General features: G+C 63.9%; 1 protein-coding gene across 3 annotated transcripts in view; it reads right to left on the bottom strand.

Moving 5' to 3' along the window:
- WSCD1 (WSC domain containing 1) overlaps positions 1–18,220 on the bottom strand; it is a 29,455-nt gene extending 11,235 nt beyond the window's left edge. Inside the window, exons 1-5 of one of the 3 annotated variants that reach the window (XM_055307061.1) lie at positions 18,107–18,220; positions 10,146–10,825; positions 5,834–5,948; positions 4,501–4,685; positions 2,691–2,812 (exon numbers count right to left, since the gene is read on the bottom strand). In XM_055307061.1, the coding sequence (XP_055163036.1) occupies positions 2,691–2,812; positions 4,501–4,685; positions 5,834–5,948; positions 10,146–10,572 (849 nt within the window). In that variant the 5' untranslated portion in view covers positions 10,573–10,825; positions 18,107–18,220. Of the gene's footprint in view, positions 1–2,690; positions 2,813–4,500; positions 4,686–5,833; positions 5,949–8,104; positions 8,169–10,145; positions 10,826–11,368; positions 11,416–18,106 lie in introns of those variants that run through there. The other 2 variants (XM_055307060.1, XM_055307062.1) reach the window with 2 other exon arrangements.
- Positions 18,221–25,544: the final 7,324 nt, after the last annotated feature.

Below are 25,544 nucleotides of genomic sequence, written 5' to 3'. Positions count from 1 at the left end.
AGACGATGTTGGGGGGGCTGATGGTGCCCCAGGCATCCTGTCTGGCCATATCCTGGAGTTCCCGAACCATTGTAACCACTGAACAACAGTAGAGGCTTTCATCCAGGGCGACAAGCAGGACTCCCAAGGCACTGGGAAGCGGGGTGCCGCAAGGTGGCCACGGCATAGGCTGGTCCCTGTGAAGCCCCACCTGAGCCCAGCCTTGGCCTCGCACTGGGGGTGCTACGCCCCTGTCCATGGGGACACAATCTACCAGGAAGTGCCCTCGCTGCAGGCTGATGTGGGTGCCCCTAGACCCCGCGGAATCCAACCAGGCGGCTGCCTAGAGGCCAGGCATAAGTTGCATGGATGCCACGGGGCACAAGGTTGGGGGGGACAGCAGGCTGGGAACAGAGGTCACCACACTGGGTAGAAGGCAGCTTCACCTGGCTGCGTGACCCTCTGTGTCCTCCCTGCCCACCTGGACCCCGGGTCCAGAGCCAGGTCATAGGTCACCCTCTGTGGTATGTCAGGTGCCCCCCGGGTCTCCAGAGTACATCTCCAGAGCATCCTACCACAGCCAGCCCTCCCTGCAGGCTGTCACAACCCCCCCTTACCCGAAGACACGTGCCTGGACCCGGCCGTAGCCCCCACGCCCACTGCACACACGCAGCCCCCGCTCTGTGCACTCTGCTCGCCCTCATCTCCCTGCCGGCTCCTATCATGTCCTCCAGCTCCGTCCCTTCCAGGAGCGGCACCCCTCAACAGGCCACCATCCCCCGCAGGGGCCGCTGACCCTCCGGGCCTGCCCCAGCCCCTCCGGGTGCTGAGCTGTGTGCCCCCCACCCCAGGGTCTGCCCACAACCCTGTGGGCCTCCATCCACTATACATGTCCTGCTAAGACCTGCCCTCAGCTTCAAAGCTGGAAGTCCTGTGGATGGCAACAGGACTCCAGACCCCCTCTTCCAGCCACATCCACGGTACAGGGGAGGGGGAGGCAGGCCTGTGTGTGCAGTGGGGGCCCCGCAGCCGTTTCTGAGAACCCAGGATGCGCCTCCAGCCTTGGTCTGACCCAGACAGTCCCCAGCAGCACCACTGGGCCAGGCAGGTACCTGGTCCATGAGACCCGTTGGATGGCAGACCCTCAGGTGCTGAAGCCCGAGATGGCTCAGGACAGTGCGAGCCCGCCCCCGTCAGGGTGAAACTGGTCCCCAGTCTGCACACTTTGTGTCTGTAGCAATCGTGCAGGTCCCAGGTTACCCAGGTCAGAGCACTCGGCCCAGGACTGCTCTGCAGCCGCTCTCCCTGGACGTCACAAAGCCACCTCCTTGCCCTCTCATGCACCAGCAGCGAGGGCATCAAAGCCACGCGTTCTGTGCCCAGCGCAGCATGACCGAGGTTACCACTGGGACAAGGATGCACAGACTCTGACCCAGCATCCCCCTGGGGTCTTGTTCTACGGATCCAGCAACACAGAACAACCCACCCACCAAGAGGTCACTGCAACCTTGCTCACAAACGCCACATGCTGAAGACAACCGAAACACTCCACAGCAGAGCACTGGTCACACGAAGAACAGGATGTCCGCACAGCAGAGCAGAAGAGCAGGAAAGTGCTCTCCCTGCCAATATGGATGGAGCCATCCCTGGGGCCTGCCATGGGCTGTGGGTCGGGGACATGGAGCTATTTGTCCCTCCCCTGATGCGCCAGGGGATGGCAGCACGGGGGGGGGTGTGGAGTGTCCCCCCAGAGCCCTGAGAGGTCACCGCAGATCCCCAAGCACATAAGACACCTGCAGGTCTGGTCCCTGTGGGTGCTCTTGAGCAGCTGTGAGCAGCCAGATGGTGTGAGCCCCGAGAATGCCCCAGAAATCCCGAGCTGCTGCAGACGCAGAGACCCACCTCAAAGGCTGCAGCCTGGGTGGGAAGCGCAGAAAGACTGTGTGTTGGCCTCCAGGGGGGACATCTCAAGGGGTGCCAAGGAGGGCGCGCCCCTCAGGGTTCCCTACAGCGCCAGGCACTGGCTGGGTCCACATCCCGGCTCGCCCATGTAGGGGCGCGTGACCTCGGACAGCATGCCCAGCCCCTCTGCCTCCACTCCCTCACCCAAAAACGCAGCGCATCCTAGTGCCCGCTGGAGGGGCCGTCAGAAGGATCAGGCGGGGTTGCTGCCCGGTGAGGGACGCACAGCAGCTGGATGAACGATGTCACCATCAGCCTCTGGTCACAGTCCCCATGGCAGCCTACTGCCCCCCACAGGGGCCACCCGCAGGGCCGCTGGACCCGGCCCCAGACCTCAGCGCTCCGGGGGTCCTGTCTGGCTTTGACCACTGTGTCCCACCCAGAGCTGCGGTGCCAGGCGCCCCACCCACCTTCTGCAGAGCCACGTCCCACCGCTGAGCTCAGACGGAGCCCAAGGCGTACCCGTGACCATGGCCCCTGAAGCCAGGCTCAGCATCCTGCCCCATCCTCAGGTGCAGCAGGTGACCCTCCCGCTCCCTCTGAGCCGGCCAGCACTTCTCACTAACAAACCAGTCAGTCCAGCACCCGACGCCCTTGCCAAGAGCTGCCGTCAGGGAGGCATGCGGCCCTGCTGTCAGCACAGGCCGCAAGGCCCTCCCGGGGTCTCCTCGCCGCCCCCTCCTGCCCCGACACCTGCGCACCTGCCCCGCGCAGCCCACCCCGCGTGCACCTGTCAGAGGTGGCCTTACTTTCTGGGAACAGAATCCCGAGCACGCCTCCACTGTTGCGTTGGCCTGCACGAGGGAGTCGGGGAAGGCGTGGGTGCCATTCTCCGGCAGCCTGAAGCATCCGCGGTATGTGACGGTCCTCCCTGCAGGGACAAAATGGGTTCTGATGAGGATCCTTGTTGGTGCCTGTCACGGGGGGGAAGGTGGCTTTGGGGTCTGACCTGGGTGCCCACGCAGTCAGCAGGTGGGTTCTAAACCAGAGAGCAGACTGTGCGGCCAGGGGGTTGGCAGGCCAGACTCCTGAGACCCCAGGCGCCCAAACCTTGTCACTGTGGTTGCCATCAAGGGTGGACCTCAGGTCTGCGTCTCCCACCCACTTCGGGGATGGCATCCAGCCAGCCCTCTGTCCCTCCCTCCTTCCTTCCACAGATCTGGACTCTGTGCCCCTTATCGGCCAGGTTCTGCACCCTGTGACCCAAGAGGTTGATGTTCTGGAAAATTCCATGTCTTTGCAGTGCAGGCATAAGGAGGAACTAGACCCGGATGCGTGAAATCCCACCACAATCGCCTCACTGTGCTGCCGTGTCAGACCCTCTTGTCTCTGATCCAACTCCCGCCAGGGGCTCCTGGAGCCCGTGCTTCAAGGAAGCCTCCTGCCAGGCTGTCCTCCAGGCCAGGTGGAAGGGTCCAGCCCCTAGCCCGCATCCCCTGGACATCCGCCCTGATGCCTGCCCTGATGCCCGCCCCACCCCCACCCCAACGTCCCCAACAACGCCCGCCCCAATGCCACCCCCGATGCCCACCCGCACGCCCCCCCCGACGCCCACGCGGATGCCTGCCCCGATGCTCCCCTGACCCCCCCACACCCGCCCCGACGCCCCCTCATGCCCCCAACGACACCCACCCTGACGCCCACCCGGATGCCCCTCCAACGCCCACCCAGAGGCTCACCCTGACGCCATCCCCGACACCCACCAGACGATCACTTGGATGCCCACTGGATGCCCCCCACTCCCATGTAGGCCTGCAGGTCACCGCTCCCTGCAAGGTCTGCTTGCCCCTCCCCTCCTGCTCAGGTCAGTTCCGCCTTCCTCTCTCCCTGCACAGCAGCTGCTGTTTTTGTTTTTTGGGTTTTTTTTTAAAGATTTTATTTATTTATTTTAAGATTTTATTTATTTATTCATGAGAGACACAGAGAGAGAGACAGAGACACAGGCAGAGGGAGGAGCAGGCTCCATGTAGGGAGCCTGATGTAGGACTCAATCCCGGGACACCAGGATCACACCCTGGGTCAAAGGCAGGTGCTAAATCACTGAGCCACCTGGGGATCCCCTGTTTGCTTTTGAACCGAAAGTTCCAAGGCTTTGTTCTCCCGCAGAACTGAGGCTCTCTATTGGCAGCTTTGACTCCAACTCTGTGCCTACGGCCCCGCACCTCCTCCCGTGTGGGCCTCCCTGCCACCCTCAGGCCCCCCTTTGTTCCTGGGGCCTAGGCTTTCTGAGGATTGCTCTTGTCTGCCTGGAACATCTGGGCGCTCCACAGCCAGGGCATGTCAGGCCGCCAGGCCTCACTGCTGCACGGCCAGGTGGGCCTCCACGCTTTACAAAGAACCAGAGCCCAGAGTGGGCAGGCAGGGTGCCCAGGGCCACACGCCATGTCCGACACGTGGCAGGGCCAGGCCTCCAGAGAAGCGTGTCCAACCCACAGGCCAGGGGCCCAGGCAGCCTGGCTGAGCCTGACCCCCCCACCCCTACGTGAGCCCCCAGCAGGGCTGCACCCTGCGTGTGCCTCAGGCCGCAGGGCAGAGGGCAGGGCAGGCCGGCACACTCACGCTTCCTGGAGCCGGGCTGCAGCTCCTCCACGCGGTACACAGACAGCCGGCCGAAGCCCCCGCATGCAGAGCCCTTTTCTCCTTTGCACTCGTGGTTGCACGCCTCGGGCCCCATGCTGGTCACCGGGAGCCGGTTCCCGCAGTAGCACTCTGCCCCGGCCTCCAAGCCCGCGTACACGTAGGACCTGCAGGGAGAGCAGCCCCGCTGGGTTCCTGCCGCGGCCCAGGTCCCGCAGCACCGACCGTGGGCTGGGGTCAGGTGGGGTGAGGGGCCGGTGTCAGCCAGACTGGAGGGCCACCAGCGAGGTGGGGAGCAGGCCTTCCCCTGTGGGGAAGCGACCAGCCCCACGGGGCCCTCACCAGCCTGCACTCTGCCCTGAGGTGCCACTGAGTGTCCTGAATGGGCTCTGGGCCAGGGGACGGGGCGCTGCTTTGTGGCATGGGTCAGCGCCTTGGTGGCAATGCTGCTGTAGCCCAACACTGGAGCATCCATGGTCGGTCCTCCCCGAGCCAGCACGAGTGTAAGCGACTACCACCTGCCTCTTGGGACTGCGACCCCCAGCGTCCCCACTCCACCAGGTGTGGCAACAGCACAGGTGAAGAAAGACTGCAGGTGGGACCGACCACGTGCCCCTCGGGATGTCAGCCCTGCCAAGAGGCCTGCTCTTTCCCACCCCCAGCTCCACAGGCCAACACGGAAAACCCAGGTGAAACCCCCACCCCCACACAATCCCAGTGCCTGTGTGGCCACCTGCTGGCCTCCTGGCCCTGACCAGCACCTACTACCTGTCGGCTGTTCCCCAAACTGCCAGAGTCACTTTCAATTCTGTCTATATTACGGCTGAGCCAGGACCCATCCTGTCTGTTTTGGCCTCAGTTTCTCCGTCTATAAAATGGGCTTGATGGGAGCTGACTGATCGGCCGGTGATGGGGACTCAAGACCACACAGGAGGAGGAATGTAATGTGGCAGAAACAAGCCAAGTGCATGCCCCCCTCGATGCTGGCACATATGTGTCCCTTGTACAAGTGCACACGCCTGTACCCAACCCCCCACCTGTGACCTGGGAGCCGCTCCCTCACAGAGGCGGGTGTCGGCTGAGTCTGGGGAGCTGCTGGTTCTGGCACAAGGACTGGGGCCTGGGGGATGTCTGGCCCGAGGCTCAGGGTGAGGAACCTCCCACTAAGCCCCCTGCCCCGCACAGTGGGCCTTGTCCCTGCAGGCAGCACTGCAGCATCAGTAAGCCCAGGCTGCTGGTCCAGCTCACGGCCACCTGGCGGGTTTGGGGACTGTCCTCCCTCCCGGTGGCTGGACGGCCTGGAGCTCTTACTCACCGCTCAGCGCATGCATCCTGGCAGTGGGAGACGGTCATCTTTCTCAGGTCAAAGAACACGGCCCCCTTCAGGGTCCTGTCCCGGCCACTGTCACTGAAGCAGCCAACATACATTCCTGCAGGCGGAAAGCACAGCAGAGACTCAGGCCAGGGGAGACAGGGACCTCAGAGGGCCCCGGGCATAGGTCCCACATCCCCCAGCATCAGCCTGACACCACTGTCCACTGCCAGCCCACCTCCCGGGCGTGGAAGGTGCCCGGGCTCCACCAAGGTCTTGCGGCAGGTCACGTCGCCTCCCTACAACCCTGAGGGAAGAAGCCAGGCATGGAAAGTCTGACCTTCCCTGAAATAAAGAACATCCTGCAAATGGAAAAAGTGAGTTCAAGAAAAAATCTGTGGTCCTGGGCGGGGAGGACAGAAGCCCTGTTGCTGGAGGAGTCCACATGTGTCTGCCAGGCTGTGAGACAGCAGTCCCTGGAGGGAATCGGTAGTGCGGCAGTCGGGCACCTCTGGTCCCTCCCTGGAAGGTGACCTGGGGGGTGTGACCCTGCCAGGTGGTGCCGGTGTCACCCCACAGTTACGGGGCAGAGGGAGCTGTCTCCCAACACAGCGGAGTCTCCCAGAGATGCCCAGAGACTGCAAGCACAGAGCCAGTGCACGGGGTGCGTGAAGGAACTGTCACGCTGTGCGGGAGCTCGCTGGGTCCCATGCCACACATGCCAGTGCTGTGCAGAGACGAGGATGGGGCGCCCATGGGCAGATGCCGCCTGTCACCCCCAGGACGTCTGGAAGGGCACTCATGTAGCACACGCTGCCTCTGGGTAGTGACGCCCAAGGCGACCCCACGGCCCGCGGCTCCTGGACAGCTTTGGGGCAGGAGGATGCTCTGCCCACAGCCCCTGGGATCCCAGCCTGGAGCAGAAGCAGGCCTCTCGCTGAGGGGTTTGGAGACACAGGTCCCAGCCTTCCTTCCCGGGGCTGAATCCAGAGCGATCGCCCTGTCTGTGTCACACCTAACTCCACTCCTGACCTCCGCTATGCAAGGCAATGCTCTGTGCCTCCCTCCGGTTCCCTAGCGGCCCAATGGATAAAGGCCTGCCACCTGCCCCACCCCACCCGAGCCACTTCCCTTGCCCCCAGCATGGACCTATGCCTTCCCCCTGCCCATAACCTCCCTCTGTTTCCTGCCTGTCCCTGACGGGTGCCACTGCGTCCACCAGGGTCCCCACTGGGCCCGGCACACCGTTGGCACAAGCACCCACTGTCCAAGGTGGGTCAGGGCCCCAGGGTTAGGTGAGTCCTGCAAGGACGGGGAGGGGCCCAGAGGGTCTGCCCGCCACCTGCCCGCGGCTCCCAGGCCCCAACTAATAGATGCAGAGCAGCGGGAGGTGAGTGGGTGGCCAGGGGCAGGACCCCACCAGGCCAGGGTCACCGAGGGGGATGCCGTGGAGGGTGCAGCCGAGGTCACCTTCTCAGTGTCTTCCCGCAGGTTGTGCACCCTCACCTTCACCCTGGGATGCCCCTCACCCAGAGCGTCCACAGGCCCCGGCTCTCACTCGGGATGTGGGCCCCCGGGGTCATGGCCGCATGGGGACCCCCTGAGACCAGCACCACCCTTCCCCCACTGCAGGGAAATGCCATCCCCAGTCACCTACTTGGGGAGAGAAAATCCTCATTGAAGACATTTCTAGAGAGTTGCTCAGCAAAGAGATCCTATTACAGCTTTCAGTTAAACCCCAAACCCAAGCCCACGGCACGTTGAACATTTGTCGCCCTTGATGGGAGATCACCCAAGACCAAGTTGGGGGTCAGGGCTCCAGGCCCCGGGGCCTGGCTGGCAGAGGTGGGACTTGTCTGGGGGCAGGAGGGCATGAGTCTGTGCATGAGTTTGCTCCCACCTGTGAGGGGCGGGCTCAGGAGGGTGGAGAGGGTGAGGTCACGTGCAGGCGGGGTCTGTGCAAGGTGGCACCCAGTGGGACTGGGTTCACTGTGAATGACAAACGGGGCGCCATCCCCTCCTGACTGGACTCCTTTCTCCCTGAGATAGGGGCACCACCTCCTTCACTCCAGGGATGGACTCAGTGGGTGTAGCTGGGTGTGCTCCCTATGCTCTGGTGCCACCCGGAGGGGACCCAGCCCACTCCGGGGACGGGAAACCGTCACAGGATACTCGGCCCATGACCCACATGCGTGAGATGGGAGGAAACACTCCAAGGTCGGGCTCTCCACACGCCGTACCCCGGGCCGCGCACCAGGCCTGAGACCGACGCACCTGCTCTGTTTGGAAGAGGAGGTGAGCCCTCCCTCCTGGAAAAATACCGAATGGTTCCTCCAGCTCTGACAGAGGCGAGGGTGTGCGGCGGGGAGAGGACATCCGGGGGACACGCTGGGACACATTCTGAGGCGGATTTATTGCTTTCAGCTAAAACGGAGGCAGCGCATTATTGTCTGTGACTCCGCAACTGTTCATTTGCACATCAACACGGACACGCCGCGAGGCCGTTAACGATGGCTTTGGAGATATTGGAACGTCTTTGGGAATCACTATCAATAAAAAACAAACTGGCGGTGGGAAGTTACTATTTCTCCCCTAGTAAACTTCCTGACATTTTACTCCATTATGGACGTTGTCCAAGGTATAATGAAATGCCGGGTGATGGATGGGCCTCCCGCAGCCTCCGCGCTCCGCAGGATCCCCGGCCAGGAGCGTGGCCGCCTGCCCAGCCGCAAAGAGCCACGCTCTTTGTAGCCCCAGCAGCTGGCCCGGGGGCGCACCATGCTCCTGACAAGCTCCAGGGGGTGGGGGGTGGGATCACAGGCCAGCGGCCCCCTGCTCTGCAGGATGCCCCCTCTATCCCCAGGGTGCACATGCTTCCTCCTGTCCTGGGTGGGGGTGGGGGGCCGCCCACATGCTCCTGCTGAGCGGGCCACTCACCCTCCTTGCGCTGGTCCCGGGTGCTCCTGGCAGTCACTGTGCTGACCATCCCACACCGCAGTGCACCGCCACCCTCTGGGCCTGAGCATGGTTTGGTGTACCCCGTCCACCCCTTCACTAGGGGGAGATCCCTGGGGCTCTACAGGGTCACCCCTGCCCTGCCCTCTGAGGGCCAGGTCATAAAAGACCTCCCCCCAGGTCTCAAGTGCACAGAGCCTAGTAGACTCACACGTGGAACCCCAAGAAGGGCAGACCAGTCTGCCCAGGGTCACAGAGCCAGTGGCCCCAGCACCAAGAGACAAGCTCAGGTCCATTGTCAACACCTGTGCTTCTTCACGGCGGCTCCCCAAGTACTCCATGCTGACTGGCAGTTGTTCATACTCTAGTCTGAGCGAGGCAGGGTAGTATAGGCTGCATGGAGACCCAGACTCCCAGGTGCTAGGGCAGGCTTACACTCAGCAGACAGGCCTGCACACAGTGGGCTGCAGGCACCATCGGTGTCCCCCCCCCCCCCCCCAGCCTGGGGGAAGCCCCACTGATGAATCCCACAGCACAGGGCTCTGACCTAGATCACCTCCGGAGAAACACCCTTCTGTGATGTCAGGAGCCCGCCGTTCTCTGGGCCTCCCTCACCATCACGAGGGCCCAGGGCTCCTCCCTGTCCCTGGACCTTCCCATCATCCTGAGGATAAAGCCAGACTGCCAGGCTTGGCTCTCCTCCTGACCCACTGCCTCCAGGCTGCACTCCCAGATACGCACTCTGCCCTCCATATCCCTCCTCTGCCACCTTCCCCTCCCTGGCTCCCTCTCCATTCCCTGCCAGCACCTGGGGTCACACCCCAGATAGGCCAGGGCTTCAGGGGAGGGTGATGGCGGGACCTTCCTGAACCTCTGCACCCTAGAGTTTTCCCCCGTGGGATCGGGATCCAACCATTACAGTAATTCCTGCATGTGGTACATTTATACACACACCATAAATGCCAAATGATGGAGCTGGTTACAGACAAGATACAGCTGCCAGGTCCCAGTGCCCACAGATGCTCCAGGCCCTCCCATCCTGGGGTCTCAGCCTGCACGAGCCACCATCACCTGCTGACACTGCTGTGCAGACGTGGCTCGTGCCCCGAGTTCTGGGGGAGGCTGCAGCCCTGGGGCCCTAGTCTCTGTCCCTGCTGCCTCGGGGCCCCGGGGATGCTGGGGGACATGTCCACCTGACCATCAAGCCTGCCACAAAGCCGGGACACGCGCTCGGGGATGTGGGGCCTGTCAGGTGACAGCAGGACTCCTGAGGATGTAGATGGGAGTAGTGGGCCTGTGGGGCCTCACGGGGTCCTGGGAGCTGCCCTGGGCAGGGGAGGGCCCACTGGGGAGCACCTACCTCGGCTGCCAGCGGCGGGCCTGGGAGCCTCGGGGCCTGGGGCGAGCGGCCCCTGGGGGTCGCCCATGAAGTGGTGAAACCAGCGGCGCCGCAGCTGGCGGAGCTCCGAGTTTCGGCCGCGGAGCCAGCGGGGCCCAGGCCGGGGCCGCGCCAGGGGCCCGTGCAGCACATCCACGCCCAGCAGCAGCTCTGGGCTGACACGGGGGGCCTGCAGTGCCCGGCTGTCCAGCAGGCCCACGCCCAGCGCCACGGCGGCCACCGGCAAGGCCTGCAGGGGGCCAGGTGCGCGGGGCCCCGGCGGGAGGGCCACGCGGACTCGCTGCAGGAGCAGCAAGCTGCCGGTCATCAGGTAGGCGGCCGTGAGGAAGAACAGCAGGAACTGGGTGCGGCGGAGCAGCTTCTGCAGCCGGAAGGAGGGTTTGGCCATGCCCCCGGGACAGCAGGGCTCCCGGCTGGAGCCTGGGCACGGCTCCTAACGCCCGGGTGGGAGGGAGGCCGGGGCCTCCAGAGGCATCATCCCCGCATCCCGGTGCCCGCCTGTGCTCCTCAGGGTCAGCAGGTGCGCTGGGGGCAGCATTACGCGTCTCTGGCTACAGAGCCCCGCAGCTGTGGCTTCTGCCCCTGTGTCACCAGCTTCACCATCGCTGAGCTTCACGGACACGCATCCCCGGCTGCGGAATCTGGAAGAGCAGAAAGAGCACGCTTAGATGCCATGGTGTGTGTGTGTGGGGGGGTGGGCACTGAGGCTCCTGCCTCAGTTTACCCATGGGACACCTGTGCTGTGGATGCACCGACAGAGTGAAGGGCTCCAGGCCCAGCCCTGCGAGCTGCCGGCCGTGTGCCCCGGGGCAGTTATTCCAGTCTCAGCCTCCCCACCAATGGGGAATGACACCCCCACCCCCACAACTGAGTAGATCCTGCGACAGAGGGACTGTGACAGACTCCACCAGCCAGGCCCTGACCTGAGCACTGACTCCGGGGCAGCCCAGCAAGGCGGAAGGGGTAGGAGCCCCATTTTACAGGCAAGGCGATTGGAGGCAAAGATAGTTTGCTGAGTCGTTCAGCCGGCAGAGGAGTCAAGGTACCCATATGCAGCAGGTGCCCCATGCATGAGAACGGCCTGCCAAGTCCCCACTGGGGGTGCCTCAGGACGGGAAACTGTTCTAGAAACTGCTTCTGCAGTGGCCACTGGGCTGAGCAGGGGAGAAGGTGTGGGCACGCACCTGCTATCTGGGAGGTGGGCACCTGGCAGGAAGGCAGGAGGGCGCCCCGCGCTGGCCCAGGCTCCTGCGGTGGCGCCTCTCAAGTGCGCTGCTCGGTTCTTGGGGCGGCGGGGGCTTTGCAGCTGCGGGGAGCCCGGCCGCTGCGCGAGGGTGGCCCTGAGCACAAGGACAGTCTTGTCCCAGGAAGAAAAGCTCCTGGGAGCGTGACTAACGCGGCCTGGGACCCCCGCCAGGCCCGCAGCCCCTCAATGGTCGCTCTGTGCGTGGGGCTCAGCCAGCCCAGCATGAGCAGAAAAGAGGTGTTTGGGCTCTTAGGGGCTGGCATCCTGGGAGAAGACTCTGCAGCCAGAGCAGCCCGCCCCCAGAGCCCATGGGGCCACCCCCCTCCCACCCCCTACCCCCTCCCATCACCAGAGGGGGAGGGGTGGGTTAGGGGGTGGGGAGGTGTGGGCAGGTCCTGGGGTGGGGGGCAGGGTCTGTGCATATCCTGGGGGCCAGGGGTGGGGTGTGGGCAGGTCCTGGGCCAACGGTGCAGGGTGGGGGGCTGCAGCAGGTCTTCCAGGCTCTCCCTGCCCCATCGGATTTGTAAGACCACAGAGAAAATCCCCAGAAATCCCCGCTGATCTCCGTGCCTCCTGCTCCGAGAGGCAGCCAGGGCCACCCTCCTGATGCACACCTGCTCACGGGTGCTGCCGTGCTCACAACCCCCACCCCAGGGCTCTGGGATAAACACCAGGCTCCAACCAGCTCATCCCGCCCCAGGCCCGGGGCTTGCGCACAGGGATGCATGCACCCAGATGAAGGGAGCCGCCTGAGCACACAGTCTCTGCTGCCTCCTCTTGGGCCTCATCCACCCTCTAGGCCCAGTGAATCCCTGGGTATCTTCCAGGGCTTAGCCTGGGTGCCACCTCCGCCAGGGAGCCTTCCCTGACCACCCCACTGCCACCACATGCACACACTGGGGTAGACTCCTCTGCCGTCCCACAGCCTGGGCTGACCCCCGGCCCAGCACCCAGCACCCAGCACCCGGCGACAGCTGACCCCGCCCAGAAAGCTGTGGATCACCCACACTGGCCTGTGACCAGCTCCAGGCAAGATCCTGTGCCCGGCTCATGTTTGCAACCCCGACCCCAGCGCAGAGCCTGCCCGGCCTTGTACACGCAGCGATCCTCGTTTCTGAGTACGCTCTTCAAGGTGAAGGAGAGGATGACCTGAGAGGCAAATCCTCAGGTCGAGAAGCTGCTCCCCCTGTGGGGTCCAGGGGCTCCAAGCTCTCAGGCCGCGCCCGAATGTGGGGGAGTTGGGGCAAGCGCCGACACCCAGCAGCCAGGACCCTGAGGCAGCAGGAGCCATGAGGTGGGACCCCTGTCCGTGTTGTCATTCTAGGGAGGGGGTCTCGGGTCTGCTTGCAAAAGGCTTCTGCTGATGAACCTGGGGTTCTGTCTGTGAAAAACCCTCTAAAATGAACATAGCCAGACTCTGGCTGTGGAGGGAAGGGGTTGGGGCAGATGGGGCGGAGGGGGTGGCGGGTTAGCACTGTGAATGCATGGTCACAGCTTGGAGCTCCCACAAGCCACACATGGTGGGTGGGCGCTCGCAGAGCCAGGGATCACCCCTAGGCTCCCCCAGGACCCCACCTCTGTAGTCACCCATCCCAGAGGGCCTCCTGGCAGGGAGGGGCTGCGTCTGGGGCAGGGACGGCCCCTGAGGTCCTATAAAGCAGGCCGCCATCCTAAACTCTCCATTATAAGGCCGACTCCCAGCCCAGAACACCTGTGGGGGGTGGAGGGGAGGGTCCCCCACCCTGGACTTCCGCACTCCTCCCCACCCATGCCCACCCTCCCTGAGGCCAGCAGCCCCTCCAGCAGGGACCCATCCCACCAGATGTGTTGCACGCAGCCCGCAGGGAGGGCGGCTCCAAGGAGTGTGGGGGAGGCGCAGGGTCAGCCCCACAGCATGGCCTGACCGCCCAGGTCAGCACCCATCAGCGGTGCCTGCGGCACCCCACAGCCCCGGGGGTGAGGTGCTGCTCAGGACGGAGCCCAGGCTCCTCAACTGCCATGTGGGGCAGCTAGTTCAGCCCTGCCATTGAAACTCCTGCTCCTGAGAAGTTACGAACACCAAGGAGGCAAATGAGGGAGCAAGAGCCAGAGGAGGGGCCGCGGCAGGTGTGACCCATCCTCTGGTGTCCCTCGTACCCCCACTGCCTGGGGCAGGCCTGGTGCCCCATCCTTGCCTGAAACCACCCTGTTGGCAGCTGCTCCCATGTGAGGAAAGATCCCAGCTGGACCGCGGTCATCCCCACCCCACCGCCGTGGGTGCCCGGCATTCCCCCACCCCAGAGCTGCAGCCCCCACGCCCCGTGGGGTGAGGCCACTGCCTGCCATCGGACCACAGGGCCGCACGCCCCCCGCCTGGGCCACCTGCTCTGGAGCCCGCCCTGCGCCCGCTGCATGCAAGGACTCCCACGCGCTTCCATCAGCACCTCCCTAAAATCACGCCAGGTCCGAGCCGCAGGTGTCGTGCCCGGTGTGCCCCAAGCCCAGCGTCCCAGACGCTGCCATGTGAGGGAGTGTGTGGGTGAGTGTGCCAGCTCCTGGGCCCCTCCGCTGGGGGCCTGGGTCAGTTTTCCCATCTTGGAATCAAGCAGGTGCTCTAGGGACCTCACCCAGGCCCTCATCAGGAGGGGGTGGGGGGCTCAGCCTGTCCCGGGGCTGGACACAGGTGGATGCTCACTGCCCCGCCCAGACCAGGGCAGGCCTGGGGGAGGAGAGGGTAAGGGGGCACGGAGCTCCTGGGGATCCCGGGGGAGCTGGGGCCCTCTCCTGTTGCTCTGTTGCTGTCTGGGCCTCAGGGGGCAGCAGGTGCCCAGCCTGCGGGTGGACAGGTGTCAGGGGGTGGACAGGTGCCTGCCTCTCGGGGGGTGGGGGCAATGGGGAGAGGACAGCAGGCAGCCCCTGGGACCTGGGGGCTGGAAGGAGAGCTGGCAGGAGCCCCCTCCTGACCCCAGGTTCAGAGCTACCCTCCCCAGGGAGCGAGAGCTGTACAGATGGAGGCCCGGGGCCCAGCATGCTACTGTCCCCCAGGAGATGGGCCATGGGGTCCCGGCCACTCAGAGCTCCAGCTTGCAGGATGGGGGGTGTCCTCAGCCTTGGGACCCAGGGCAGGGGGTGGGGAGCGGCACTGGGGAGCCCCCAGCCAGGCACTGCCTGTCCCCGCTTCCAGCCCAGCCTCCACGCACTCAGCTCCCTGCCATCACCAAAGCCCAGTACGGTGGCCTCATTCACAGGAAGAACCAGTGCTGCTGCCCCTCGTGGCGACTCCCCAAGACTCAAGGTCGTCGGGGCCCCTTCTGGAAAGGCTGCGTCCGGAGCACAGTGTCTCCTGGCCAGCGTGGGCTGTGTCACGTGGGGTCCCCTCACATGCTCTTCCACGGGCTGGGGGGGCCTGTAACCCTGACATAACTCTGAAATGCCTTGTGACCATCGAGGCTCAGCTTCAGTGCCACCCCTTCCAGGAAGCCTTCCTGATCTGTGGCAGAGTCGCTCCCCCAGAGCCCCACTGTGGGACAGGGATGCTGGGTAAACCACACCTGGGTGATGCATCCTGCCTGGAGTCAGGGCTCCACGCTGCTCTCCCCACGGTTCCTCCCAGCCTGGGCCCCCCCCCACTCTGGGTGGGGTGCAGGACAGACCCCCAGCAGATCTGTGCCCCCAGCCGCCCTCACCCTGGTGCCCACGCCTCTGCATCTTGGAGGCTCAGACCAAAGAGCAAAGGACTCCCTGACGTTAAATGTCTGGGCCCTCGGGCGGGACAAGGTCTGGGAAATGGGAACGGGGTGGGGATCCCCAGCTTTGAAGACCCAGGTACTTTGATCTGAATGCAGGACTTCAATGAAAAAGCCCAAAATAAGAAAAGCTGCTAAGAGGGCATAAAACATAAGAGGAAGGTGGAGACTGTGTGCACCGTGATGGGGAGGAGGGATGCTGAGGTTCCCACCAGCGCGGCTCACACCCAGCCCCAGAGCCCACTGGGTGCTTCCACGTGCGTGGAATGACCCGCTCGCTCAGGCGTGAATGAGCCACCTCTCCATCAGCCCCCAACGAGGGAATCAGAGAGGGCCCGCGTCCACACCCAGCGTTCACTGAGGGCTCACTACACCAGACCCGCGCTTCCCGATGTGCCGCACACACCACGCAGCCCACATCCGGGCGAGCCCCACGGTGCAGATCCAGAAAGACAGCGGGGAGCCACCGTGGGGGCTGCCAACTCCCCTCCTCTGCGGGCTGACGGGAGCCCAACGCTCCCCGAAGCAGCCTGTCACAACCCATCTGGGCTACCGCGGGGCCCTGCTCCTGGAGAACCCCATTTTGTTTGTTCACATGCTTCTTCAAATCCCTCCCAGCGATTCGGAAGTGCCTGGGCGAGTGTGTGGAACCCGCAACCTCAGCCCCGCCCTGCAGTCGCTACAGGATAGGGTGCCCGGGGCGCTCCTGCCCTCAGAACCCTGCGGGCCTCGGGCCAAGAGGGCCACCCTCCCGGAGGGGCTCACCTTGCCCAGCGTCTTCACGGGGAAGAGAAGCCACGCAGAAGGAAGGGGACCCCGTAGCCAATAGGTGCGCCTTGTTTCTGACCCCCTAAGTTAACCCAGCCTGTTCCCCCATCCGCGTCCCCCATCCACAAGGGCAGGCAGCTCCTCTCCAACCACATTCTCCAAAAGTGGCACACTCATGAACACCGTGCAGGCAGCCCATCAACACCAGCAAGGAAAGGTTAGAAGAAACCACGTGACAACAAGGCCTGGAGGCCCAAGGACAGGGTATGGTCACGCACGCACTCCCCAGGTGAGCAGGGTGGCCCGCTGGTGGGCATGCGGGTCAGGCGCATCCCTGGATGACGTCCCCGAGGGTCCACCCTGCACCCAGCCCACTCCTGGGCCCTGACCTCAGTGCAGCTCGTGAGGGACGGGTGGCCCTCGGGCTGAGCCGGATGGAAGCACAGGCCGGACTGCCCACCAGGGAAGCAGCCCTTCACAAGTGCCTGCTCAGCAGGATTTCAGTGCGGCCTCCAGGCGTGGGGTGCTGGGCCAACTCCACAGGAACCAGCTCCGTGACTCACTCCCCAGTGTTGGCCCTTCAATGACCTGGCCGGACACTTGGGCTTTGGCGGCCCACCAACTGGGAGCCCAGAGCATCATCCCCTTCTGTCTGGTGAGGTGGACAGGAGGGAAGGGACAGGGCCTGGCCTTCTGCCTAACCTAAGCTTCACTTCACTTCCAGCCGGGTGTGCTGCAAGGCCATGGGCCACACCCCGCAGGGCCCCCACACCTTCTGGACAGCGGGGTGTGCTTACCCCAAACTGAGCATCCTTCCAGAGGAGTTAGGAGATCTCATGCTGAGGATGGGAGGTGCAGCTGCAGGTGGGGTCTGCGGGCACCCCCACCCCCGGGCTCAGCCCACCAGCCCAGCAGCCTGCCTAGCTGCCCTGACCGCGAGTGTGCTCGGGAGACCAACATTCGTGCTCCCTGCCGCTCCTCACAGGATCCAGGGCTCTTGCGGTCCATGGGGGCACCGTCTCCCAGGGACTTCCGAGACAGTGTGTGATGGGGGGTGAGGGGTATCCTTGGGGGAGCCCCCCTTGCCTCCTGTCCAGCACCTGCAGCCCTCAGGAAGGAGCTGTTGCACACAGCAAGGCTGGCCAGCCTTTCTGTCCTCTCCACCCCCCCACCCCCACCCCAGCCCTAGCTTCCCTAACCCCATATCCTAGGCCCCATCTCCTGACCTGACCCAGGACGGCCCAACCAGGGATGGCCCCAGTGACTCCACAAACCCAAGCACGCCGTTCAGGCCATAGAAAGGGTGGTGGCATCTGCTGCGGTCAGGAAAGTACAGTGGATTTCCCAGGCTGTCTGTCTGGGGCAGCCCTGGAAGGGCCGGTGTGGACAGTCACTCCCTGCCGGTGGGGAGGGAGCCGGACCCGGTGCCAGCCTCCCCCTGCCCAGAGATGGACAGCTGGACCTCTGCGCCCCTACCTCCCTGGGGAGGACCAGCAGACACCCCCCCCCCCATCGACTGGCCACCCTGAGGCTCAGGACACACAGGAAAAACACAACTAGCAGCCCCCAGTCCCGTGTCGGTCCCCACCTGGGGGGGCGCACGGCTCTGCTGGGGATATTTTCCAGACCAAATGCACCAGCAATACGGTTCGCCTTCTTCTCTGCCTCGGTTCAAGTTCCCGGAGAGGCAGACGGAGCCCTCCGCCGGCCGGAAGCCTGGCTTGGCCGCGGAGCAAGGGGAGCTGCCCGGGGACGCGGCTCCTCCCGGAGAGGCAGCGCGCACCCCAACCGCGCGCTCGCCCACTGCCGCGGCCCACGGCCTCCCTTCCACGGACACGGGCGGTTAGGGGCGGGTGTAGAACGCATCCAAAGCTGCCCTGCGCGCCCCCGCCCACCCCGGGGCCCCGATCGCTGCCCCCACGCGTGCTCCCCCACTCCTCGCCCTGGCCGGTCGCCCGAGCCAAGCAGGTGCACCCCGCGCCCTCCCCGGGCGCCCGCGCGCACCCCACTCCCCGCCCCGGCCCCAGAGGCGCCCCCGCCAGCCGCCCCGAGCCCAGGCAGGTGCAGCCCTGCCGCGCGCCGGCCGCGTCTACACAAACTTGTTCGCGGGCGGCTGGGAGGCTGGGAAGGAGCGACGAGGGTCCGGGCGGGGTCCCGGCGGCGCGCCCGGGGGCAGGACTCACCCGGTGATCGCGGCCGGCTGGGGCGCCCGCTCCCGGGCACCGAGTCCGAGCCCCGGCCCCGCAGCCGCGCAGCCCCCGCGCCCTCGCGAGCGGCCCGACGCGCCTCCAGGCAGAGGCTCGGGGGCTCCGGGCGGCGGGCGGCGGCGGGCGCGGGGGGCGGGCGCGGGGGGCCGCGGGCTCTGCACATGCTCACTCGCGCGGCCCGGGGACAGCGGCCGGCCGCCGGGTCCTAGAGGCGCCCGCGCCGCTCCGTCCGCCGCGTGGGAGGGGGGTTCGGGCTGGGGGCGGGGGCCGCGCCCGGACCTGGCCCGCGAGCCCGGCCACCCGGGCGGAGCAAGGACGCGCGTGAGCTGCCCGGGCGCGTGCACACGGGTGCACACGCGCACGCACGCCGCCCCCCCGTGATGCACACACCCAGCAGTGCATTGGTGCTCACACTCCGGCACACGTATACACAACGCGGCACTGCCACACTCACTCAGACAGAGGACAGACTACCGCCCGGCAGGACACACCGCATCCCTGTTCCCAGCTCCGCAGACACATCCTGTGCTCTGTCCCACTCACTCACAGGTGACCCAGGACGCTGTGACAGGGTCACACAGGGTCACACAGGGTCACACACTTGGTGGTACTCTGGTTCCAACACAGACACACACTGGGTCACTGTCCCATCCACGGCTGGACTCGGACACATGGAATCACCACCCCACGAGCAGACACACGGACACCACCTCCCAAGCCTGCACACTCAGGGTGCTGCCACCTGCTACTACTGTACTGCCCCCACACGGACCCTCCACCCTCAGGGCCGACCCACTCCTTCCTGCCATGCCCCACACCAGAGACCACTAACAGACACACTCTGGTGTGGAGTTGGCCTAGGCACTGACCCACAGGCACTCGTATGTGACACACGAGGCGGACAGGCTCTGATACGGACACACAGGTATACAATCACTCTGCTATCCACAATCCCCCTCTAAATAAGGACTGGATCCAACCCTAAGGATTTCCCCTCAACGCCTCTCCCCTGCCCCTGCCCCTCAGAAGTCCCCCGGCCACAGTGACACCCCCCTGCGGATGTACCAGCGGGCCCTGTCCTCACCCGGCACCCGCGGCTAGAGGCTCCGGGAGGCTGAGGACCAGCAGCAGAGGCTGCAGGAGCAGGTGGCGGTGGCCAGGCTCTAACCCTGTCTTCCTGAAAGGGGAGTTTCATGCCTCCAACAACCGCTAGGGGCAGAGCTGCCTGGCAAGACTCTGAGGAGCCTGTTTGCAACAGGTGCAGGGCGGGCAAGGAAAGATGAGACTGGGACCCGTTGGAGCCCCCGCTTCGTGGAGGTCAGCCAAGCGGCACCCAGAGGGGAAGGGGACTTGTTGACATTCGCCCAGCCAAGCCCCAGAGTCAGTATAGAGTCAGCACCCCCCGGAGCCCTGAGGACACTGGGCGAGGGTACCGGGGTGAGACCCACATCCGGCACTGCCCTGGCATTCCCAGCTTTGCAGAATAGCCCCACGTGTATCCCTCCCAGACTGTGGATGTGTGCAGAGGATCATGCTGGCGACGCTGGTCCAGGCCCCCTCCCCCTGCCCATTATCTCCCTGGGGGCTCACAGGAGGTCAGGGGCTGCTTTCACCGGCTCATTTTACAGAGGAAGCTCCTGTGGCCCGAAGGCGGATAAATGCCCAACGCTCCCAGCAAGCAGAGCTCAGGGGAGTGTTGTTAGCCCAGTCCCTCTGGGAGGTCACCGGGGACAGCATTCAGCCAGGAAGTCCCCTGTGGCCACTGCCAGGGAGGAAAGTTGCTTCATGACAAGAGAAGAGCCGTCCACTGTGTGTCTGTGCCACTTCTGTGCCCCATGCCACACTGCACCTGCTGTGCACAGCCCTCCAGGGGCATGCCATGCAGCCTCTTCGGGGGGCACAGGTAAGGGCGTCTGCTGACCTGGGAGACATGTGGAGCAGGAAGGAGGAGGATGAAAGCCAGGAAGTGGTGGACAAGGGCTTGGTTATGGGGCTCGGACCACCTGTCAGGTGTCCAGACAGCCAGGGGTGTTTCAGAGTTGGGATGAGGTGACAGACAAGAGGTCATGAGGAGGCCGCCTGGACTAGCTGTCACTCCCGACAGCTCTGCCTCACAGCTGTCACGTCTGCACGGGTAGAACTGTTTGACAGTGGTCCGCATGTCATCTTTGTCCACATCCCAGGAGGTACCTAATACCACGAGGACCTCTGTGGGGGTCCCACCGTGGTACTGACACATCCAATTACCCCTGGCAGAGCACTGCCTCCCCCTCCCTGCAGGTCTGGGACTAGGGACCAGACCATCTGCTCCCACTTCAATCCCACCTCTTGTCTTTGGGTTTAGACCCCATCTGCTCCTCTCTTTGTGGATCCAGGGACTGAACCCCAAGTATTTACATTGTCTCCTAGTTTCATATTACCTGCTGGCTTATCCATCCACCCATCCTTCCATCCCTCCACCCACCCATCCATCCATCCATGCATCCATCCATCCACCCATCCATCCTTCCATCTGTCCATCCACCCATGTATCCATCCTTCCATTCATCCTTTCATCCATCCTTTCTTTTTTCCATCCGCCCACCCATCCATCATCCATCCATTCATGCATCCATCCACTCATCTATCCATCCTTCCACCCACCCATCCATTCATCCACCCACCCACCCATCCATTCATCCATCCACCCAACCATCCATCCACCCATCCTTCCATCCACCCATGTTTTCACTTATTCACTGAGCAAGACGTCCATTGCATTAGTATTGAACACTGAAGCCTCTTTGAAAAGAAGGAGGGATCTCTTCAAAGAGTTTCCAGTGTGAAGAATGGGACAATGAAATAATGCACAAAGTGAGCATGTGCAACAAAGAAGGAGCTCTGCTGTGTCCGTTGGGAGGCTGTAGCTTTAAGCTCATCACCACGTGGTCAAAAGTGTTCCTCTGGGGGTAGCAAAGCACAAGGAGAATGATGGCCGCTGGGAGGGCAAATAGCAGGGTGTGCATGGATGCATATGACACCAAAAGTTTGGAGGAATTCAGGGGAGGCCTCATGGAGGAGGTGACATTTCCATGGACTCCTAGAGGAGAAGTCGGCGTTATCGGGGCTGTAGGGAGCAGGCGCCATTCCAGGCAGGGGAAGCATGAAACACACAGTGTGGTGGAAGGGTTGCTGGTGACCCGATGTCATGACATGTGTAGCCTGTGGTCTGCCACAGAATAAACATATAATGTGTTTCAGCAAATACCATCTGAGGAGCTCTCCCCAAGCTTCCGCACTCCAGAAATGCTGCACATGGGCACTTTCTTGACCCAGCAGGCTCATGGCGTGCCTCCCCCGCAGCGCGGCCATCCTGATGTCCCACTTAAAGTAGCCACCTTGCCGGCCAGTTCCTGGGCTGCACAAAACCTTCACCCCATCGTGACCCGGGGCACATGGTTTTTGTCTGTCATCTCCTTCCTGACCCTCACAGACCCCCACCAAGCCCCATTTAGAATGTTGCCAATGCAAACCTGGGGAAACATCTGCATGGTTCACAACTCCATCCTTGGGGTCTAGCTTAATTCTTGGCACATAGGCTTGCTCACTAAATATTTATTAAATAAATAATTGATTGATTTTTTAAAATGCAGTAAGTCTAGCATGACATATTTTTAATGAATCCGGGCAGGTCCCCAGTGGTCAGCCATGGTGCTTCCCAGGAATTCAGAGACCACGCCCTCCCACTCAGGTCGCGCACTGATGCCCGTTTCCACCCAGTCGGCTTGCGTCTTGCGGTCACCTGTGGGATTCTGTGGCTGCCAGGGGGGCCCTGGGTCGGAGGGAGTATGGGTGGCTCACTGTGCCGGGTCCAGCCACCACGGGCCAGGGTGGGATGACGAGGCACCAGCGCCTGGCTGCCTGCCCATGAGCACTCTCCCCTTTGACCACAGAGCCCTTGGCTGCCACTCCAGGAGACCCTGACCCACGGCGGTCAGCTCCACCGCCCTGGAGTGGCCTGGGAAGGCTGCCCTCACTCCTGTGGAACATGGCATCCACATCACCAGAGGCCACGACCCTCAGAGATCTGGAGACCTGGAAGGACCCTCTTCCCACCTACGCTGGTTTGCAGCGCCGTGAACCATTCGGGGCACGCTCTGTGCACTCAGACGCCAGGCTGGGCTCTGCGCTTGGCTGGGCTGCCTGTTCGCAGGTCTCCCCCGTGAGGAGGGGCCGCAGCCAGGCTTTGGCAAGGCCACCGCGAGGCCACCGAGACACAGCCGGGAATTGTAACCCTTATGGGACGGAGGAGCCTGCAGAGGAAGGAGGGGCCTACAGTGGGAAGAAGGACCTCACCTGCCTGGAAAGGCGCCCCCGGACCCCAGCTCTGCCCTGGGGCAGCCGGATGTGCAGGCCTGGCCAGGGGAGCCCGGAGTCTCGGGAGCATGGGGGTAGCGGAGGAGGAAGCCCGGGGTCCCTTCTGGGCTGACCTGAGCCGGCTGCCTGGCCTCATACAGACCACCCCCTCCACCGGGTCCTGGTTTGCCTCGCGGTAAGAGGGCACGATGTCTGGGTGACAGGGAAGGGCCTTTCTGTGGGGGATGCAGGGGAGCAGAGGGCAGTGCTTGGGGGTCAGCTCCACTCCTCTAGCTGTATAAATCACATCACTGCCCCTGCCCTCTCTTTCCAGGAGGTTTCCTAGTCTGCCAGACCGAGAAGTTTCCAGGGCCAAGCTCCTGGCACAGTACATGGTAGCCACGGTGACCCTTCACCCAGTGGCCCCCGATGGCCCCAGCGTGCGGTCTGGCTCGGCAGGTGTGGGATGAGGTTCACTGGGGCGGGTTTGCAGCTGCTTGAGCCGACCGCCCTCCCCGCAGCACACAGGCCCCTCTGGGCGGAGCAGAGGCCAGCTTTCGTGGTTTGGGTCAGATGCTGAGCTCACGGGGGCAGCTGTCACCTGGATGGCGGAGGTTGGGGAGCAGACCTGGGGCAGGAGGACCACGGGTGGCACCTGCTCCGCACACGGGGGTGCGTGGCAGAAGAAATACCTGCCTCGTCTCTTCCATTTCCGTGAACGTCCGTGTACGTCACTCATCAGAGGTCCAGGAGGAGCAGGTGGTCCTCTTGGTCGGGTGGAGCCCAGGCTTCCTCCTTCAGTGCAAGAGGATGCACGTCCACTTCCGAGCACGTCCTACCGTGCAGTGACTGTGGATTCTCATGGTACCGGGACACCTTTGCCAAACACGACCCCGCACCAGCTTGCCGCCAGTGACCATGTTCCAGAATTGACCTGCATAAATGCCGTCTCCCTGCTCCAGGACCCACGTGGCCTTGGTGGCCATGCCCCCCGGTCTCTGGCCTGTGACAGCTTCTTGTGCTTCCCTTGTTCTTTGGGACCTGGCAGCCTTGGGAGGTACCGGCCAGATCCCCACCCCTGCAGAGGGTCCGGGGGTGTGTGGACGCCGTCTCTCAGTGTGTGAGGCCTCCTGGCCAAGCTCTGCCACCGGACGGCTGGTCAGCTTCTTGAGGAGAGGGGAAGAGAAGGAGAGGCCACTGTGGAAGGACCAGGGCTGGCAGGTGGCCGGTGCTGAAATGATCGCTGGAGGACAGGCTGGTCGGGCTGCGGATGATCGCGGCCCCTGCCCATTGCCCCCACGCCCTCTTCTACCCCGAGCGGGGCCCCCATCTTCCACCTGTGTGGCCCTCACATGAAGGAAACCAGATGTCTTGGTCGGGGCACCTCGTCCTCTGCTGGATGGATCCTACCCAGGGGAAGCGTGTAACCTTCCCAGTACCTCCCACATGGTGCCCCGTCCTCTGTGCCCCATAGCCAAGTGGCCATTTGGAGGCCACCAGGGACCAGGGACTCTCCCTCTGGAAGGGGACAGAGCACGGGGGCAGCAGCGCCAACGGAGGACCCTTCCCTCTGGACACATGTGGGAAAAACCACGTCTCTTTGCTCCACACTCGAGCCCTTCTGTGGGTTTCTTCCCCCCAAGCTGGGAGGCCCCAATATCCCCCACAGGGTCAGCGAGGTCCTGAGGCATACCTGCTCCCAGGTGACCAGCACTCTCAGGGGCACGGCCCCACCCACCAGGGTCCCCCCCAGCCTGTGCTTGAGCAGAAGCCAGGATGGGGAGACATGGGGTGAGCAGGCGGCGCAGGGGTGTGTGCACCAGTGGAGCCTCCCTGCCTCCCGCTGACTGCTAGCCTGGTGGCTGGGGAGAGGCCGGGTCTGTTGGTGTGGCGCTGGGGCTCTGACCCAGAGGCCTTAGGGCCCGTCCTACAAACCCGATAAGGTGGGCACGTGTTAGCCCTGCTTTCCAGGTGAGCGGCTGAGCCCGGATCCCAGCACCAGCCGGTGGGAGAGCGTCCCCGTGTCCCTGAGGCCCTGTCCCTTGTGGCCACAATGGTGGGCACCCCCTCCGCATGTGCCCGCCCCCCCCCCCAAAGGCTGAGGGATGTGCTGGGAAGGACACAGCTGAGTCATGGAGGATGTGACCAGGGTCACTGCCAGCACCCAGGGGACCCGGGAGGGATGGAGGGGGGTGCGGGTCCGGGGTGACAGCCGTGCTGGTGTCCCGTCAGGCCGCAGGCCCACCTGGATGGCTGGGGGAGGTGAGAAGGCCCGGGTCGGGGCAGCAGGCGAGGTGCCTTCTCTGCGGTTCCGGACAGATGAGTTTGACCCACAGGATCTCAGGCTGAGATCCAGACAGATGTCCCGGCCGCAGACGCCCCTTGGATTCATAGCAGGAGCCACCAGCGGGCTCAGGTGTGTCAGGTGCACCATTGTGCTGTGCCCCCGGCCCCGCGCCTCGGCCCCCCTCCCGCCTCGGCCCCCCTCCCGCCTGGCTCCACTGAACGAGGAAACGGGAAGTGACAGCCACTAAGTCTCCATCACCTAGCTGTCCAGGCGGGTGGAGCTGACTCAAGTGGACGCGGCCCCTCAGGGACCCCGGGTCCCTTGCCGGTCTCCCTCCCAGGGGTCAGGCTCCCTGTCCCGCTCCAGACCCTGCCCCCACAGCCTGGCCTGGCCCTCCCTCACCCCAGTCACATCACGGGGTCTCCTCCAACCCACCCTCCTCTCTCTGGCTCCCCAGAGCGAACCTCTCAAAGCGGCGCTTGCGTCTGCATCGGCGTGTCTGGGGCCAGACTCCCGGGAGCAGTGAATCGCTCCATCTGCATTTCGTTTATTTCCTTCACCCCCTTTTTTTGGTGACAGATTAAGGGGTTCCCGGCTACTGCATCTTTCTCCAAATGGCCCTGCTTTTCCCAACAACCCGGACGGCGTCCCGTTTGTTACCTGACAGACCTCAGGAGGAATCTTTTCCAAGGGAAAACTTAGAGAAATCTAACATCATCTTAGACGCTGGCCTTTGCATTCTCTAAAACACAGATCTGGCCAAGTCATTCCCCTCCTCAGGACCCTCCTGGG

This window comes from Nyctereutes procyonoides, unplaced genomic scaffold (assembly GCF_905146905.1).
Source record: "Nyctereutes procyonoides isolate TBG_1078 unplaced genomic scaffold, NYPRO_anot_genome, whole genome shotgun sequence".
NCBI lineage: Eukaryota > Metazoa > Chordata > Mammalia > Carnivora > Canidae > Nyctereutes > Nyctereutes procyonoides.
The sequence above is the reverse complement of the archived record's forward strand: the minus strand, read 5'-3'. Positions and strand labels throughout refer to the sequence as shown.